The sequence below is a fragment of the Vipera berus genome, assembly GCF_964194415.1.
Source record: "Vipera berus genome assembly, chromosome: 15".
NCBI lineage: Eukaryota > Metazoa > Chordata > Lepidosauria > Squamata > Viperidae > Vipera > Vipera berus.
Window position 1 is genome coordinate 10,853,873 of NC_138218.1, and position 19,594 is coordinate 10,873,466.

General features: G+C 43.7%; 2 protein-coding genes across 7 annotated transcripts in view; both read right to left on the reverse strand.

Annotated features, from left to right (window-relative positions):
• Positions 1-6,469, reverse strand: part of PRRC2B (proline rich coiled-coil 2B) — a 31,674-nt gene extending 25,205 nt beyond the window's left edge. For 5 of the 6 annotated variants that reach the window (XR_014028027.1, XR_014028028.1, XR_014028029.1 and 2 more), the window contains exons 1-4: positions 5,848-6,469; positions 1,551-1,718; positions 695-872; positions 8-110 (exon numbers count right to left, since the gene is read on the reverse strand). Coding sequence is in view for 2 of the 6 variants with exons in the window: in XM_081339944.1 (XP_081196070.1) it covers positions 8-110; positions 695-872; positions 1,551-1,665 (396 nt within the window). In the remaining 4 variants the exon portion in view is untranslated. Of the gene's footprint in view, positions 1-7; positions 111-694; positions 873-1,550; positions 1,719-3,537; positions 4,092-5,847 lie in introns of those variants that run through there. The other variant, XM_081339945.1, reaches the window with a different exon arrangement.
• Positions 6,470-9,490: 3,021 nt separating this feature from the next.
• Positions 9,491-16,728, reverse strand: PLPP7 (phospholipid phosphatase 7 (inactive)). Its single transcript, XM_081339701.1, has 2 exons — positions 16,177-16,728; positions 9,491-12,128 (listed from the first exon to the last, which is right to left on the reverse strand). The coding sequence occupies exons 1-2, from the start codon at positions 16,622-16,624 to the stop codon at positions 11,764-11,766; spliced, it is 813 nt and encodes a 270-aa protein (XP_081195827.1). The 5' UTR covers positions 16,625-16,728; the 3' UTR covers positions 9,491-11,763.
• Positions 16,729-19,594: the final 2,866 nt, after the last annotated feature.

Below are 19,594 nucleotides of genomic sequence, written 5' to 3' on the forward strand. Positions count from 1 at the left end.
TACCCACCTCCTGGCTGATTGACGGGGTCCGCTTCTGTAAATTGGAGACAGACTTCTGTGAATCCTGCTGCGGCAGCGACTCCTGCGGCTGTGTGGCTGTGCAATTGGAACTGACACAAACAGAAGGAGAGAATGACACACCTGGATGGGTTCAGAGGCTGGACAGGTTCCTGCGAGCGTCACAAAGCGGCGTGTTTTTTTGTGTTTTTTTTTTTGTAAACCTTGGTTGATCTCAAAAAGTTGAAAAAAAAAAAGTTGGATTATGCCCACAATGGCTGCAGAAGTTGATGGGCGTCGGCAGAGATGGCTATAAATCGACTGCTTTAATCAAGGAAAGAGAGGCAATTAATTTTGTTTCTACTTGGAAACCGCTTCTGGTGTTGGGGGGGAAATGACTAAACTCTTCAGATTGTTTTTAATCACTGGGATGAAGGAGGAACATCTTTTAGATGTTTCTTTTTATACTTTTATACTTTTTTTTTGCATTTCTATACACCTTGCAGTTTGCATTTGGTGTTTTTTTTCTTTTGACTTGGAATTCTTAATCAAACTATTTTTTGGCGGGGGGGGGGAGGGAAACAGGGAAAAGATTCTGTGGTCATAACCTCCCTTGACAACATTCGCTCCTGAAGCATCTCACTCCTGACCTGGCCTACCTCGAAGGGCTGGTCCTTCCAAAGCAGGAAGGGCTCACCTCTTTTGCGCTGGAGGCTCCTGCTTGTTTGCCCATCCTGTTCCGTCCTTGGGCACGATGATGATATTGGGGTTGTTTCCTTTATGCTCCGATTTCAGACTTGGCAAGTTGGCAGGGGGGGGCATTCGCCGCGCAGACGCAACTTTCCCGAGACTCTGCAAGCCATGTCGAGGAATAACTAGCAAGAATGGGACAGAGCAGAGTAACAGAGTGAAAAGGGGACCTGTGAGGTGGTCTAGCCCAACCCCCTGGGCTCAGGCAGGAAACCTCACACAGTAACATTTCAGACAGAGGGAGAGCATGGCAATAATCCATCCGGACCTATTGTTGCTATTGATTTATTAAATTTGTATGTTGGCCGTCTCCCCCTCAAGGGGACTCTGGGCAGCCTATAAATTTCAGGTAGTCCTCGGCTTACGACCACAAGTCAATAGGGGAAGATCCACTTAACAACTGTGTCACTAACCTAAGAACTGAGATGATTCAGTTAACAATTGTGGCAAGAAATGTTGTAAAACGGGACAAAAATTCACTTAACAAATGCCTCACTTAGCCACAGAAATTTTGGGCTCCATTGTGGTCGTAAGTCGAGGACTGCCTGTATTTATAAGAAAGTTGAAGAACTATATCCTCCTCAGTTTCATCCCAAGTGCAACCCAATCAGATCCGTTGCACCCAAAAGCATTTTTAAAAAAAATCTCCAGCAGGATCACCTAGTGGTGCCCCATCCATCTCATAACCAGCTTCCCTTCCAAATCCAGATTGGCAGGTGCAAATAATATCGAAAGACGGCTGATTTAAATGCACAATCTCCTCCCACCCGCCCAGAGTTCCCAATTCTTTCCACGCTGCTTACCGCTGCTTCTAACTGTTTCTACTGACTTTCCTTTATATTTATCAAACAGGCTGAATGTCGTGTACTTGGTTTTCCCATCCTTTCCCTTGGTTGTTGGCCCCGAACGATCGGACATCTCGATGAAATGTCATCGAGTAAGGAAATTTCTCTGCACCGCTCCTGATCTGCCTGCAAGAAAAGATGACAAAAATAAATAGGAAGGGAGGGAGGGAGGGAGGGAGGGAGGGAGGGAGGGAGGAAGGAAGGAAGGAAGGAAGGAAGGAAGGAAGGAAGGAAGGAAGGAAGGAAGGAAGGAAGGTTTTTTCTCATTTTACAGACAATGCAACTCTTCATGTCAGCAAACAGCCTCCAAAAAAGGAATTTCACCTTCTCAACTGAGGTAGCACCTCTACCTCCAAAACACCCCATCAAAAATCTGGACAAAGCTATACAGATCTTCTGTCTGAGGACAGACTTGGGGACAACCTTACATGCCAATTCTGCACACTCAAGGTGGTTTAAAACAAACCCCAACACAACTTTTTTTTTTAAAAAAAATAATAACAGATTATCCATTTTAATAGGACTGTGCATGATTTTTCAAGTTGACTTGGCTCAAGCACCAAAGCTTTCTCTTTGGGCGTGCAAAATCAACCGATTCGATTCAGGAAATGTTTTGAGCCCCAAACGGAAATGTAATTTTTTTTTTAAAAAAAAAACACATTTAACATGGGACTGAAATTCTGATCGCTGAGAGAAGCGAAGTATCAAGGAAAAGTGCCTGCTGAAGTTAACCTGATCTGGATTCGGTTTACACAGTCCTGGAGGGTTAAGGAAACTTACCAAGCAGGTTAAATTTCAACCTGCCTTAAGTTCCTAAAATGGAAAGAAGGGCCCAGGGCACAAGAGATAGATAGATAGATAGATAGATAGATAGATAGATAGATAGATAGATAGATAGATGGATGGATGGATGGATGGATGGATGATAGATAGATAGATAGATAGATAGATAGATAGATAGATAGATAGATAGATAGATAGATAGATGAAGGAAGGAAGGAAGGAAGGAAGGAAGGAAGGAAGGCTATAAGAAAAAAAATATCCCTCAAATCCATTTTTTATTTCTTAGGCCAAAAGGTACATTAGAAAATGTACCTTGCCGGCCACAAATTTCAGAGAATGATAGAGCATATGGTTTGGAAGGGACACCAGAGAGCATCTAGTCCGCCCCTCTTTCCAAGGGTGGGTATCTTCAGCAAATCGATTTTATTTCCTGAAATGTTTCCCAATTGGATTCACTCTGAATCTGTCTGATACACGTTCGCCTCTGTTTCTATTTGACAAGCATCTGGCATGTTAAACCCATTCTTTGCAAGATTCCAGCCTTGGTTTTTTTCCAGCTTTTGTGCAGAGAAAAATGATTGCACGGCCCCAACCTCTGATTCTTGATTCATAAATTTCAGAGCTGGCTTTATTGTTTATACCGGGATGAGAAAGTGTCACCTGAACAGGAATTACAGTTTAACACGTAATTCCAGTTTGTGTAGCTTTTCTAGTAAAGCAGAGCTAAACAGATCTCTCTCGACACAATATGTCAATCAATATTAACCTTCAGAGCCACCAAGAGTCAACTTGCAGGAAGATGAATGGCAAATAAATTTAATAAACGCTAAATAAATTAAATACAGGTAATCCTCCCCTTACCACCACAACAGAACCCAAAATTTCTGTTGCTAAAGACTACGCAACGTACAAAAAGTGCCCATCCTCTACAAACGGTGAACACCTCTACGTACTTCTTCCCAGTCTGATGAAGAGCTCTGTAGAAGCCAAAAGGTTTGCACTCTTTTTATGGCAAGTCTAATTACAGTTTTAATTTACTTTTTTCCCCTCCCCACAATGGATCAGTATGTCAATGTTGGTTTTTCCAGCATAGCATCCCACAACAATCTCTAATATTTGTCATGACAGAGGAAAACTAAGATGGATATTCATCTAAACCTACCAGAAATATCTCTGCATTGCATGGCAAATAACACCTGACAAATCCCAGCCTTTTGGCGTGAGGTAGCAACATTATATTTATCAGCTCCTTTTCCACCAACGTGTACACGCAGGCATGCTGCATCCAGAAAACCATTTTTAAAAGTAGCTTATTTAATTTGGGGTTATAGGACTGGGAAAAAACAAGGCAGTGGTGCACGGCCTGATTTATGAGAAACCCATGAGATACCAAATCAAATTTAGTTTAATCAACCAAAGGTGGGCCAGGGTCCACTTTGAGAAATCAAAATAGGAAACAATGAAAAATCAAAGATAACCCAAATAAGAAACTGCATGTTAAAACTTACAAAACAAAAAAAAATCGCAAGACAACACAAACTGCAAGCTGGGGAAAAAAACAGTAGGGGCAGAGAAAACCTTGTAGACAGGCCAGTTTGAAAACACAGTGCAAAAATGCGCACACGCACACACACAAACACACCAGACTTTTGGCCTCTCAAGAGACTGCTACAAATATTAAACCATAAACTTTGGGGAACCACAAACAAACATGTTGCAACAGGGAGATTAATCAGAGGAGAGCCACACTTAGCAAACATAAACATAAACCCTGTGTTGCTACAATCCTTTCTTTCTTTGGTTTGTTTTGCATCCTCTCTTTCAGGGGAAATGACAAATAAACAAAGAAAAAGCAACAAAGATTTGGTTTTGTCTTTGCTACACACCAATTCTCTGCAGGGCCAAGCTGGGCCTGGATCTGCCTGGTTTTTAATCCACAAGATCCAACAAAACCTGCAAAAGGGGGTGGGTTGTGGGTTTGTTTTTTTTTTACAAGATCTAAGGTTAAAAAACCCATAAATCCCATCACAACATTGCATACAATTTTCCTGAAAGCAACCTTTGAATTCAACTTCCTCCCAAACATCTTGTGTGTCACCAGTTTTGGACAACACCCCCACCCCCGTTTTTTAAAATAAAATAAAATAAAATAAAATAATAAACAAGCCTGGCTGGATCTCCTGAATTCCAACATCCCCAATCCAGGTAAAAGGAGAGGCTTTTTTGCGTTTAAAGCAGAAAACGAACAAATCTAGCCCAAAGAGAGGCGCACACTGGGAAACCCTTCCATGTTTATCACCCACACCACTAATGCACTTGCGGCATGTCTCCAAACCAGACGCCCGCCTTTCCCACCACCATCCCACGAAAAACGCAACCTAAAACCTGGCAAAAAAATGCAAATTTTGCCATGGCTCCCTCCCCCCCAAATAATAAAGATTGTTTTTAAACATTGGCTCTCCTCTCTTCGCATTGGCAGCGCATGAAGAAGGAAGGAAGAAAAAAAAAGGAGATGGAAGCCATTGCTTGCTCTGCTTGGGAACACCAGGTGTGTCGTAGCGAAAAATGGATGCTTTTTGCAAAACGCACCAGGAAAATCCAGATTTGCGTCGCCTGATGTCCACCCAGGTAGCCCAGCGGGCAGTTCTGGTAGCCAGCCTGGGCACGGATGATGTGGGGAGGGGGGGCCAGCATCGCCCAAGGCCTGGCTGGCAGGCGACACCCGCAACCAAAACAATGGAAACGCTAACCCTGGTGGGAGAAAGCAGCAGCAGGCACAGCAGCACAAAATGGCAACACAACCACACACCGACCCCCCTTCCCGGGGGGGGGGGACCTCAAAAGGCCAGTTCAGTTCAGATCCAGGAAAGAGGAGAAGGAGAAGGGGGGGGGAAAGGAGGAGGGAGGGAAAAAAAATAAAGATGCCATTAAGCCAGGATTAAATTTGTGTTTAAATCGGGTGCAAAGAGTCGTCTGCAAGAGGGGCGGCTCCAGCCCTGTTTTCAAGAAATGCACAAAAATAAATAAGTCAGAGGGTGGGTGGGAGGCAGAAGCCGCCAGGAAAAAGGGGAGGGGGCTTCAGACAGGCCTTGCCAGCCCAGGAACGACCTCCAAAGCTCCCCCTCCCCAGGTTCCGACGGGGTCTGCGTGGAAGAGTCTTCTGCAAAAAAATAAACACCCCAAATAAAGACTTGGGGACCGGGGGGAGGAGAAAGGGGGAGCGCCCCCTCCCATGCAACGTCCTGGCACCCATTGCAAAAAAAAGCCCCCCTCCACCGAAATGCACCCCTCCCCTTTGCAAAACACCCCCCTTTTTTGCAATGGGGGGGAGCAAAAGCAGAGGGGAGGATGCTTTGCTTGGCTTTTCATTGCGCTGGGAAGGGAGGCCGGCGAGCCAGGCCGGGCCTGCTGCGTCTCCATCTTACGGCCCGCGGCAGAGCCCCCAGCCCCGCGCCCGCCGCCCGAGGCCCACCTGTGGTGCTTGCGGGGAGCCCGGGGCGCCTGGGGAGCCGGCTGGCGGGCGGGCGGGGCGCCTGGGGGCGGCGGATGGCGGCGGATGGTTCGGCGCGGCGGCGGCGGCTGCTGCTGCTGCTGCTGCCTCGGCGTCTCTTCGACTGGCCCTCCGCCTCTCGCCGCCGCCTCCTCCGCCTCCTCCTCCTCCGCCTCCGCCTCCTCAGCGAGGCCTACCAGTCCCCGGGCTGGAGTGAGCAGCTCAGCCCGCCGCGGCCCGGCTGGCGGAAGGGGACAGCGGCGCCTGCAGGGCCCGCCGGGGAGAGCAAGGGGGAAAGTGGGGAAGGCAGGCAGGCAGGGAAATGAAGAAGAGAAAGAAGGAAAGAAAAAAAAGGAGGGAGGGAGGAAAGAAAGAAAATAAGGGGGGGGAGGGAAGAAAGGGAAGGAGAACGAGAAAGGGAAGGAAGGAAGGTGAAGAAGGGAAAAATGTGAAAGGAGAAAGGAAGGGAAAAAAGAAAGGAAAAAGGAGGAAAAGGAAAAAAGGGAGGGAGGGAAATGAGGAATGGAAGGAGAAGAAAAGGGAAAAGGAGAAGGGAGGAAAGTAGGAAGAAAAAAGAAGGAAAGTAACAAAATGTTGCCTACCTGTCTAGGACACAGGTAGGCAACCTCGGCTCTTTTATGACTCATGGACTTCAACTCCCAGAATTCCTGAGTCAGCTGGCTCAGGAATTCTGGGAGTTGAAGTCCATGAGTCATAAAAGAGCCGAGGTTGCCTACCCCTGATATAGATAGAAGACGGAAGGCTAATAACTCCAGATTTTCTCCATTTGTTGCTTTAGCCAACAAACTTATGGTTAATCCCATCCTGGATTTTTCTTTTCTACAATATACACTGTCCGGGATGGAAGAAGCTCTTGAAGATAGATCACAAACAGCAATTACAGAGAATCAGATCCTTTATCTTGACACTAGGAATTAGTTTACGCACATCTCCCAGCCAGTTACTATAAATGCCAGATTCTCCAGAGATCTATATATCTCCAAGGCAACCCATCAAACTCAAGAGAACAAATATACCTAATATTTTTTGCAAACACTTAGAAGAGTGAACGAGGGGAGGTGCACACCAGAAAACAATTTTTAAAATGTGCATTTTTTATATGCCGTGTGTGTATATAGATAATATTAGTACGTTGCCCAGAGGAGTTTGTTTTGTGAGATGGACAGCTATATAATTTTGATAAATAATAAATAAATACTTAAATAATACGGTATTTGAGTAATATTTAAATAGCCTGTGTACAATACAGACTTTAGCAATGTATAATTGAAATAATATTCAGATTGTGTGTATATAATATACACTTCAACAATATAGAATTTGAATATTTAAATAGTGTGTATATTACATACTTTAACAATATGCAATTTGAGTAATATTTAAATAGTATGTGTATTACGTACTTTTAACAATACAGAATTTCAATATTTAAATAATGTGCATATAATACATAACAATACACAGTTTAGATGTTAAGTCTGTAATGCACTCTTTAACAATGTACAATTTAAATATATAAAGAATACCTATGTACAATATACTTTTAACGATCCATATATACTATTAAAGAGAGTGTACATCACAATTTCACCATCTGTTTAATATGCGTATTCATTTAAAGCTGGGTCCTTCCAAGCAGCAGAAGAAAAATGGGATAATCAAGTATCTCCACAAGATGGAGTCCTTGGAAAGCCGACGAGCCTATATTAAGGAAACCAATGAAATAATTGTCCAAGGATTTAGGATGCAAAGTTTATATAAAATAATCATAGAGTTGGAAGGGACCTTGGAGGTCTTCTAGTCCAACTCCCTGTTTGAATGAGACACCATCCCAGAGAAATGGCTTTCCAATCTCTCTAGTCATGGAGCACCCACAACTTCTGGAGGCAAGCTGTTCCACTGATGATTTGTTCCCACAATCAGGAAATTTCTCCTTAGATCTAGGTTGGGTGTCTCTTTGATGAGTTTTCATCTTGTCCTGCCTTCAGGGGCTTTGGAGAATAGGTCGACCCCCTCTTCTCTGTGACAGCCCCTCAAATATTGGAAGACGGCTATCATGTCACCCCTTCATTAGGCAAACCTAGTTAACCATTCATCATACGATTCAGCCTCCAGACCTGTTGTCATCTTTGTTGCTCTTCTTTGCACACTTTCTAAGATCTCGGCGTCTTTTTTGTTATCACGGAGACTGGAACTAGACACACAATTCCAATTCCACTGGTGGCCTCACCAGTGCAGTATAAAATGGTGCTGTCACTTCACTTCACTTATCCCTCTGTTGATGCAGCCCAGGACTACGCCTCCACATTCAGAATAACAAAAAAAAACCGATTAAGAGGACTCTATATCGTATTTCTCTTTGTACGTTCCTCTCTGTAGGAAGCTTCTTGGTTGTCTCCTGCCCATCGCCATAATTTCTCAGATGCTTCCAAAATTCAGTTCCAGTTTTGTGCTGATTCAGGCAGAGAATTGTTCCTCACTCAGCTGGCTAGAAACTTCTGCCCTTTTGCCAACCACTTCCTCCTTAATCGGCAGCTGAAGCAAACCATCATCTTATACCGCTTCACCCAACGTGTTTTTTCGGCCAGCTTGGCATCTGTGCTGGCTGAAAGGACACTGGTCAAGGAGGTCGACTGCATTGCAGGAGCTGTCACCTTAATTTCTGCCTGTTTGCAGATCCCGTCCATACATTAGTCCTCAACTTACCATCACATCACATGAGCCCCAAATTTCTGATCTACTTAACAGCCACGTTACTGACTTAACAACTGTGGTAAAATGGGGCAAAATTCACTTAATAACTATTTCCCTTAGCAACAAAAATTTGGGGCTCAATTGTGTCGTAAGTCGAGGACTACCTGTACAGTGTAAGGGCTGTAACAGTCATTATGCAGGACGAACAGGTAGAAGACTAGAGGTTGCGCTCAACAAATCCCTGCCTTGGAGATGCATAGCACTCCTGAGTTTCGCAAAGGCAGCTACACAATTCTTTTGGAGCCCATCAAGATAAAATCAAAAGGCATCCAATACATTTTTTTCCCCCAAAGCATTGCACTCCCTTCTCTGGTGCCTGAATTTTCTTACCGGGGATCCTTTGAAAGAAAGATCAAGAAATGTATATGGAGTCTGTAATGGATGTTGGTTCTTTTAAATCAAATTATGCAGGAGATTTTTGTCATCGTCGCTTTTCAACTCAGCGGTGTGCTTCGTATCCAGGCTAATGGCTGGAGAGGAAGAAAAAGCATGAGGCGCTAATTAAAGTATTAAAATGCAACCATCCAAAAGCTCATTAAATAAGAACGCATTAGTAAGGAGTAACCGCGTCTATTAGATTTTGATTTCAGCCCGTAGCTTGTCAGGCAAAGCAAGCAACATTGGATCCAATTCAGAATTCCCAGCTTGAACTGGTCAGCCGCTGTCCAAGGTGCTACTTCACTGGACATTAAGTGGATCTTGCCTTATTTTCCAAAACTAGGATTAAATTCTCATTTAGGTCATGGGTGGGAAACCTCCTGAATGCCGATGAACTGAAACTCCCAGAATTTATCAAATATCAAATCAGAACACAAATTAAATCTCAAATCAAATCAAAAGTCAACTCAACTCAAATCTTTATTTAAGATCATAAACCAGCATAACCTGTCAAGAGCAGTGTGGAGAGCTTAGGGCTCTCCAGTTAATTGGCTGGAGGGCTATGCAGAGATGATAAAAGTCCCAATTCAATTTGATTTAATTCCATTACTTTTATTCAATTTGCTGAGGATATTCCCCCTTCCCAAACGCAGGGTCCACAGAAAATTCAGATGCTCTTAGACAGAGCTTTCAAATTCATCAACTCTGATGGTAAAAGAATTATAATAGAGGATTATCCTTCCATCTGCAACGGTTGCTATGGAGATGGAAGCAAAATCCTTCCCTTTTGGAGGTAAAGTTGTGTGGACCCACTGCATCTCCCTGAGGCTTCAAACTTGTGAAAAGCACCTCCAGGCCACCTCCAGGCCACCATTCATCGTTCTACAACTAAGCTCTTTTCCTGAGTATAAGAAGGAACAAACAAGACCAAACTTGTCAGACCCTTTATTACAAATTAAATTCCAGTTTTATCGAGCGATAAGGATTCCAAAGATCATTAGAAGATCCCCAAGATGTTTTCTCTTCTAGATCATCCAGTGTAGTGGACAGGGGAAACAGCCATATTTATCTGTAAGTCATCCTTTCATTGTTCTCCGTGAGGTTGGGGATAGTTGGCTTCCCCCATTGCACTAAACTGTGGTTTGAATAAGCAAGCCGTAGAGGCCTCATTTGCATAAATTATGCACTGCATGAACCTGATCAAAAAACTTTCATTTGCTTAAAGGAATCCTAAGTCAAGGTTCCTTCAACCAATATTACCACATAAACCACAGCTTATTCATTTGACATATCTCTTGGTTGTAAAGTAGGGTTTGCAATGTTCTTCATCCGATTCAAGGCTTAGCTTAGTTTCAATTATATCACCTCAGCCATTGTTGCTCTGGTTTACGGCTTACCATGAACTTGATCACCAATGATGCAACAAACCACATTTAAGCATTACATGGCAGGTCAACTTTTCCCTGAGCTCAGACGTCTCTCTAAGTCAAGGTTCCTCAACCTTGGACTTCCTCTCCCAGAGTTTCACCATCAGCCTAGCCATTGCTGAGAATTCTGGGAGTTGTAGTCCACCTTGAAGTTGCTACGATTGGGGAACATTGCTGTAAATCATAGGTTAGTGGGTTTGATTTCTCTTCTGCATAATAGGTGAATCCAGCCACTTTATTTTGCAAATCAATGTTTACATTGGGGGAATCCATTGTGTGTGAACTTGGCTGCAGACTTGTAAACTTGGCAAATGATGCTTTGAACTCGATTATGATTGCCACCTTAGTCCACTACCCTAACCTGGCTCTCTTAAAGGTTCCTGAATTTTGCTTGGCTAGAAAACTGGCAATAAAACAAGGAAAAATGTCTAAGAGATACACAACACTCTTGTATCATTAGCAATAATTTATAAGGCATGGTGTAAGTTTTTCCCCATAGTAGGTTGTCCAAATGCATTAATTTCATCTTCTAGAATTCACAACCTGGAAGCTGAAATCCACCTTTCTGGAGGGGGCCCTTGAGATCCCAGAATTCTCAGTGTTGGCCAGGTGCTGGTGGGGAATTCTGGGAAATGAAGTCTATCCTTGTTGCTGATGCCCATCCTCTGTCACAATTCTCATCAGTGACCATTCTAACTATGGAATTCTGGAAAGTGAAGTCCACACTATGAAGGATGCTGTTCACCTCCCACAATTCTTAGCAAGTGACCATACTAACTAAAGAATTCTGAGAACTGAAGTTCACCCATCTGGATGATGTCCAAGTTGGGAAAGAAGGCAGAGAAGCTGGGATGTCCAAGAACGAGAGTCGCAACACAACTGGTGGACACCTCAACTTGGGCAAGGAAGCTCCTCCTGTATTTCTCAACTGCCATTAAATTCTACGATTGTCCCCAGATTAAAAAGCAAGAGCTACGAGATGTCTCAACAGCCAGATAGCAAGAGAAAGCAACGTTGTCCCTGATCCTTGGATTTGCTTTCTGGTTGGAATCACGGAAAAAAACAGCCAAAGATCAATCAATCAATCAAAAATCAGTCTCAATGATTCCCAGATGAGGTTGCTACATGAGACAGGGCGGTCTCTTTAAGCTTCCTGAGGAGGTTCAGCTCCATCTCTCAGAAGGACAAACTTCTAAGAAGAAGTTTGAAGAACTTCTAGAAGAACTCTTAAAAGAGCAAGCTTCATGGCTCTTTTGTCTCTGGCCTTGTCCGTGTCTTCAAACAGAAAATGAAAGAAAGCTGAGGTCATCACTCCTCTTCACCACATAGAAATCAGCATCTGGCACGTGTTGGAAGACATCCAGAGAATCTCCACCAGTCGGAATTGGATGTAACCAAAGGCAAACCCAGACAGGACATCAGTGACATGGTGACGTCCCACCATGACCCGAGAGAGTCCCACTAAGAAGGCCCAAAGGACAAGAAGAATACGGAGAGGGACAGCTAGAACCAGATGGTTGAGGAAGAACTTGGACACCATTGCAGCTCGGCTGGCGTGACCAGCAGGGAAGGCGTAGATATCCATCGTCAGATAGTCCAAAATGCCTGGAGTGATATCATAAGGACCTTTCCGCTTTGCTATTTTCTGTAACCCGGCTACAACGATGATGTCCAGGAGCAGAGCTAGAGGATGGAAGAGAAAGAGAGAAAGAGAAAGAAAGAAGGAAAGAAAGAGAGAGGGGGGGGGAAGGAAGGAAGGAAGGAAGGAAGGAAGGAAGGAAGGAAGGAAGGAAGGAAGGAGAGAGAGAGAGAAAGGGGCATGAGCACAAAGTTAATAATTATATACAAATTATTATTATTATTATTATTATTATTATTATTATTATTATTATTATTATTATTATTATTTAAACTTTATATTTAATGAATATAAATTTCATAGTTAAATAAAAAATGTGTCCTAATGCAATGAGGGGATTGGCTCAAAGTCTCTCAGCCACTATTCAAGTCTGACATGACTACAATTCGGCGTCTCCTGGTAAAGTCACCCAGTTGGCTTTCATGCCTAAGGCAGGACTAGAACTCACCGTCTCCTGGTTTCTAGCCTGTTGCCTCAACCACTAGACCATACTGCTAAAAAAAATGATTAAAAATTTGGGAGTCGGGCAGGCAAAATGTGAGAAAAAGAAAGCTGATTTATGAACACACACTGCAGAAAATATTCTTCTGGGTAAATCAAGGAGAAGGCATCCAACCTCTCTTGTCCAAAAACTAGAGTTGTCAGTTTCACCACAATCTGGCCAGGGATTGTCCCTTCCACCTGAGTGCCATGTCCTTGAGGGAAAACAAACAAACAAACCAGTTTGTATATCTGAACCAGATACCGTAGTGTGGCTTCTGCCCAGGTTTCAGGAACATTCATCCAGGCAAACTTGTGCCAAGAAAAGATCACATTGCAAATAAGTTGGTTTCCTGCAGAGCATTCTCAGTTCAGCTCCAATTTGGAAATTCCTGGGAACCCAGAATAGCCTCCTCAGGATTCATGGTATGATTGCATCATAAGCCTCGGAGAGGGAGGGAGACCAAACAGAATTATTGGGACATTCACAAAGTTGTTTCTTTGCTTCTTTATTTATTATCTGGTAACCTTCAGGAGGGGTTATGTGTGTCTTCATATGATTGTTTTATCTGTCAAACTATCTATAATCTCTATTTCTCTATCATCCATCCATCCATCCATTTCTCTCTAATCTCCATCTATCTACTCTCCATTCATCTATCACTTTCTCTAATCTCTCTCTCTATCATTCCATCGATCCCTCTTAATCTCTCATTCTCTAGTCTCCATCCTTCCATCCATCCACTCTCTCTAATATATATATTTTTTGGCTTGCTAACAAAGATGGCCTTGGGCTAGGCTGAAACAGGAAATAAGATTTGTCCCGTCTCTGGGACTAAGCAAGTGTATTCTGAATGCTTAACAAACATTTAACACACACACACACACACACACACACATATATATATATATATATATATATATATATATATATATATATATATATATATATATATATATATATAATCATTTATCCTTTCTTCTCTCTCTCTCTCTCTAATCTATCTATCTATCTATCTATCTATCTATCTATCTATCTATCTATCTATCTATCTATCTATCTATCTATCTATCTATCTACTTCTTTTTGTCTGTTTATCGATCTAATTTGTATCGACATATCTCTCTATCATTCTGAAGGAACAATAGTAAGAACTACTAGTATGAAGCAAAGTGCAATGAAGTCAAAGAAAAAAGCTAAAACTACCAAAATGGGGAAGAAAACTAGAAAAGAGAAGGCATAAGAAAAGATACAAAGAAGTGGCTTCCGATTTTCTTCTGAGCAATTATAAGTAGACTGATATTTTAACTTCCCCCTCCCGTAGCTTACATCCTGACTCTCCTCTTTCTATCATCTATCCTGTGCAGTCATCCAAACCATAAATTGCGTTATTTTTTTCTTTTTCACCCAAAAGGTCTAAAGGGATTCCCAGTCATTGATTGTTTCTAATCAGACAAATCAGCTTAGCCATTTCAGCAAATTTTGTCATCTTGACCGGTCAGTCCTTCACTGTAGATATTGCCAAATTGTCCTGCATAGATAATTTTGCTGCAGTTATCATATATATAAAAAAGCCTTGACTGTATTTTTTTTTCTCTCAGAAGGCTGTTGTAAATTCAAACGGAGCCAAAACAGAATTCTTTGCAAAACAGGAAACACTTTGTTCATGTAAAGTGAGATGTGAACCCCATCGCACTTCTTACTGGGGAAATTCTCTACTTACATTGTGCTTGGCTAGAAAAAGATTAGTCACCCCATGCAAAAATTGTTGCAACCTCTAACCTTCAAGAATCTCTTGCTTATCTTTTTTTTTTAAGATAGGAAGGGTGAGTCAAAGGCCTTCTTACACATTGCTCAAAGACACACACACACACACACACACACACATTTGCAGAAAACAAGCTGTGTCCTGAAATATTCATAGGCGAGGTCGCCCAGCTATGGAAGAATATTTAATTTTTGAGCAACTTAGCCTCAAATCTTGCAACAAAAAACCCTCTCCCCGTCCTTCGAGGCCTTGAGTTGTTTTCAAGAAACATCTTGAAAATATTCACTGCTTTTTTCCCCCCCCTCCATCTTTCTGACCATGTGTTGGTTTAGATGAGAGAGGAGGAACTCATCAGAACAGAGTGCTCTCCCCTTGGTATGTTCACAATCCTTTCCCCACCAGGATACTATCCATTCCTTCGTCCCCAGGAGGACTTCCTTTCCAGGGTCGGAAAGGAGGAAATATGGAGACCTGGAAGATAACAGAGAGGCAGTTTGGTCTGGGGGCTAAGGCACCCGGCTACAAACCAGGAGACGGTGAGTTCTAGTTTGGTTATATCCAGAGGCTCTTCCCGAGGGAGATGGGTGATGAAGAAACATGACATATAATTCGAGTGAACTCAATGCAAAGTCAACTTTAGATGGAACTCAAAAAGGTAGAAGCGGAGTGGATACAACAGAGGTAAGTCCTCGGCTTGTGATCATTCATTTAGTGACCATTCAAAGTTACAACGGCTCTGAAAAAAGTCATTCGTGACCGGTTTTCCTCCTCGTGGTCACGTGAAGAAATTTCAGACACTTGCTAACTAGCTCGTTCTTATGATGGTTGCACTGTCCCGGGATCACGGGATCACTCTTTGTCATCCTCCCAGCCGGCTTCTGACAAGCCAAGTAAATGGAGGAAACCATAATGACCTCAAAGATTAGCAACGGAAATTGTGGGCTTAATTGCAGTCATAAGTCAAGGACTGCCTGTACATCCAATGGGCTTTCTTAGCACAATAAGGAGGTGAGGGAATCTGGTATGCTATCCCTGAAAATGGAGGCTCTACTGACTTATCCCTATCAGTACTTGTCGATAAACCAACGTTCTCTTCGGCAAAACGAATTTCAGCCTTCTGTGGCCGTGAACCGTATTTAAACCAATGTCTTCCCACCTGCTCTGGGGGCTTGCCTCGATCCCCCACAGCCGGGCCTAGTTGCTGACGAGGCCCATAAATGGATTTATTTGGAAGATGCAGGATTGTGGGAGATGAACATGAGTTTGTTCCACAAACATCGAATTGTATTCCCTTGGACTTTCTTTGGTCTCTAGCGGAACTTGACTACAAAATGAACCTTGGCTTTCTTCTGACTTTGCTAGGGATCTCTGCTTTCGACGATTCAGTTTGATTAGTATGCCCATTTCCCAGATGAAGGGCTGAGTTTGAAAATCAAGAGTGCAGCGGAAGAAAATAAGGGAGTAAGGAAATTGGAAAAGAAGGAGGACTACGGACAGCGAGACTCCAGGACTCTCCCTGTGTTGTGTTAAATAGGAAAACAATGAGATTATGGAATCTCGTAGCATAGGATTAATTGAGTAAAATAAATAGGAAAACAGGGTTAATTGAGTAGGATAAACAGGAATACAAGATGATGGAATTTCAACCTGTAGGATTGAGTAGGATAAATGGGAAAACATTGAGGAATATGGAATTCCACGCAATAGGATTCATTGAATGGAATAGGAAAACAGGGAGAATGATGGGATTTCATTCTATAGAATGAGTTGAGTAACAGGAAAGCAGGGAGAATTATGGGGTCTGGGGGTGTTCGGAGCAGAGGGAGAAGAGCAAAAGACTCACCTAAGAGCAGGTTGAGGAGAACTTCCTGCCCAGCCAAGGTGCTGCTTTTGACCAAGCAGATGAGGGTGCCCCCGATCCAGGGAATGCCGTGCCCGGTGATGCCAATGAGGTTGACCATGGAGCGGGCATTGCCCCAGGCCGCAGCGTTGCTGGCACAGACCCCCAGCCATTTGGAGAAGGAGATGTCAATGGCCAGCAAGGAATTGTAGGCGATGCCTTTGAAAGTGGGGTTCAGCTGCATGCGGTCTTCTTCCGGCAGCTGCTGAGACGGGCGCTGCTCCTTGGAGCCCTCGCTCTGGGCCGGGGCAGGCCCCCCTTGGCTGTTCAGCCTCCGTGGGAGACTCCGAGACTCCTGGCCACTTTTCAAGGGCTGGTTGAGGGAGAGGAACTCGGTTCGGTTCAAGACGTTCCTCTCCCGGGCCCTGGCTCGGTTGGAAACAGCGGGCATGGTGGCACGTTGTCTCTAAAGAGAGGGGGGGAGGAAAATTCAGCCGTGGAGGAGAGGTGGACGGCAGAGCTAGCCCCCCCTCCCTCCCTCTCTCGCTTCTCTCCTGCTTAAGCCCGGGACAGCCTTGACACCCCCCTCCTCAAAAGTCATAAGCCTGGGAAGCTGTCCCAAACTCTAAATATAGACGCCTCCGGAGGGGGAACCCGCCGATGGCCATAAACATTGACTTTCCAAGCCCACCAAGCTTGGAAACAAGAGGAGGAGGAGGAGGAGGAGGAGGGAATCACTGACAGCCAAATTAGCCAGTCTGGCACCTGAGAAAGGCATGAGCATCCAATGGGTAGAAGTGGAAGGAGGGTGCTCACGCAACCCAAAGGTTTGGTTGCTTTTAAGCTGCTCCCTTCCCACTTTTTGGGCTGTTTCGTCTTGGGGGGGGGGGAAAGGGATGATATAAAGGATGCAAACGCCACTCCGCCCCCACCCCCACCCCACAACGCCCTACCCCTCTTGGGGCCTTTTGGCACAAGGGGCTGCCGATCCCCTCCGCCCAGGCTGGCGGGGCTGGGATAATGGGTTCTGGAGTCCCGGGGGGGGGGTTGGAGAGAAGCTGGCTGGGGTAGGCAGTGGGGGAATTCTTTTCCATGCTGACAGCAAGCTGGATGAAGGTGCAGGGAAGGGAGGAGGGGTTGGGTTTTTTTGCCCTCTTTGGGTTTTTGTGGGTTGTTTTGCTTTTTTTGGGGGGGGGAGTTCTTTCCATTGCAGCTTTTAAATTAAATATGAATGGAAAGCGGGAGGGTTGATGGGAAAAAGCTCATCTGCTGGTTTTTGCTGTCTAGAAGCAGTTTTGCCAGTGAAGAAAAGGAGAGAAAGAGAGAGACAGGAAGGAAGGAAGGAAGGAAGGAAGGAAGGAAGGAAGGAAGGAAGGAAGGAAGGAAGGAAGGAAGGAAGGAAGGAAGGAAGGAAGGAAGGAAGGAAGGAAGGAAGGAAGGAAAAAAGAAAGAGAAGGGGGAGGGAGGGAGGGAGGGAGGGACGAAGGAAAGAAGGAAGGAAAGAAGGAAAGAAGGAAGGAAGGAAGGAAGGAAGGAAGGTAGGAAGGAAGGAAGGAAGGAAGGAAGGAAGGAAGGAAGGAAGGAAGGAAGGAAGGAAGGAAAAAGAAAGAGAAGGGGGAGGGAGGGAGGGAGGGATGAAGGAAAGAAGGAAAAGAAGGAAGGAAGGAAGGAAGGAAGGAAGGAAGGAAGGAAGGAAGGAAGGAAGGAAGGAAGGAAGGAAGGAAAAAGAAAGAGAAGGGGGAGGGAGGGACAAAGGAAAGAAGGAAAAGAAGGAAGGAAGGAAGGAATCTGCCACACAGCATTGTGATTTCATGGTGCAGATATTAATTGATGACCCATTTGGACTATGTTCACACAATTAATTCAGCAGCTCAGGTCAGTGCTGAGAAACTGCGTCTGCACAATTTATTCAGATATTGCAAAGGCATCTTTGTTTTCTTTTGTTCTGTTTTGAGATTGCATTATGGAAAGCCAATCTGCTGGATTGGCTTGGTGTTCCGGGACTTTGCACGGACCCAGGAAAAAGGGCTATTTCCGCTGCTGAGAATCTTTTTCTTTGATTGACTTGCCTGTTGACTTTCCATCCTGCAGGCCGATTGCTCCCACCCCAGATTCCATCCCGACACTCAGAGATAATCTGGGCTGAGCAAGAAACATAGTTCCAGAACAAACAGTGCCTGATTTTACGATTTCTTGCCACTGTGGTTAAGTGGAACACTGCAGTTGTTAAGTTAGTAACATGGTCGTTAAATGAATCTGGCTTCCCCACCGACTTTGTTTGTCAGAAGTTCGCACAAGGGGATCACGTGAGCCCAGGATGCAGCAACCGTCATAAGCATGAGTCACTTGCTGAGCGTCTGAATTCTGATCACGTGACCATTTGGGATATTGCAACGGTCAAGTGTGGAAAATGGTCCTAAGTCCATTTTTTTTCAGTGGCGCCGCAACTTTGAACGGTTCCTAAATGAATGCCGAACATTTACTCAAAGGCCCAGTTAGGGCTTTCTGGTTGACATTTCCAAACCACCTCTAAGGGCTGCCCCACAGAAAGCTCACTGCAGTAGTCCAGCTGAGACATTACCCTGACGGAAAAATGAGATTTTACCATCCTGTTTTCCTCAGAGGCCAAAAGTCATTCTGCAACCCTATCCATAATAATAATAATACCGCAAGTTTGGAAACTCTGGGCTGGATCTGGAAGCTGCTGGCAACTAAGGTGTCGCGTTCCTCTTTTAGCATTGTTTGCTCCTTCTCGGTTCTACACAGAGCCAGCCGCAAACTGGGTTTGTCTGGCTGTCGCAATTGTCAGTTCAGATTTCCAAGGTGGCGGAGACAGGCTGTCACCGCTGCGGCTCGGGGGCTATTTTGGTCCTGCAATCTGATCTCTGGCCCAAGTCTATTTTAGCACCTTGGACAATTCCCAGTATACAAAATTCCGGGTGGTTGACAGTCCCCAACTGGTTTCTTTCAGCCCCCTGAAACCAAGTTAGTTAGTAGAGTTGGAGGATAAGGAAGGGGGGGGGGGCAGAGAGGGAGGACTGTAAGACACCAAGTTCTAATTCCACATTTTGGATTAGAGCTGTAATCTCCAGGCTGCCGTATTACAAATAAAATAAAATAAAAAATAATAAAATAAAATAAAATAAAAAGTAATAAAATAAAATAAAATAATAATATAATAATAATAAAAAATAAAATAATAATAATAAAATAATAATAAAGTAAAATAAAATAATAAAATAAAATAAAAATAAAATAAATAAATAAATAAATAATAATAAAATAAAATAATAAAATAAAATAATAAAATAAAATAATATAATAAAATAATAATAAAATAAAATAATAAAATACAAATAAAATAAAATAAAACAATACAATAATCTTTACATGGGATTAGACTAGGGTTTCCTGCCTGAGC

Bases quoted from the DNA above. Each gene is read 5' to 3' on its own strand.
- PLPP7 (XM_081339701.1), bottom strand. From the start codon at position 16,624: ATGCCCGCTGTTTCCAACCGAGCCAGGGCCCGGGAGAGGAACGTCTTG. The intron at 12,129-16,176 runs GTGAGTCTTTTG...TCCATCCTCTAG, and splicing joins TCTCCTCAACCTGCTCTTAG to CTCTGCTCCTGGACATCATC.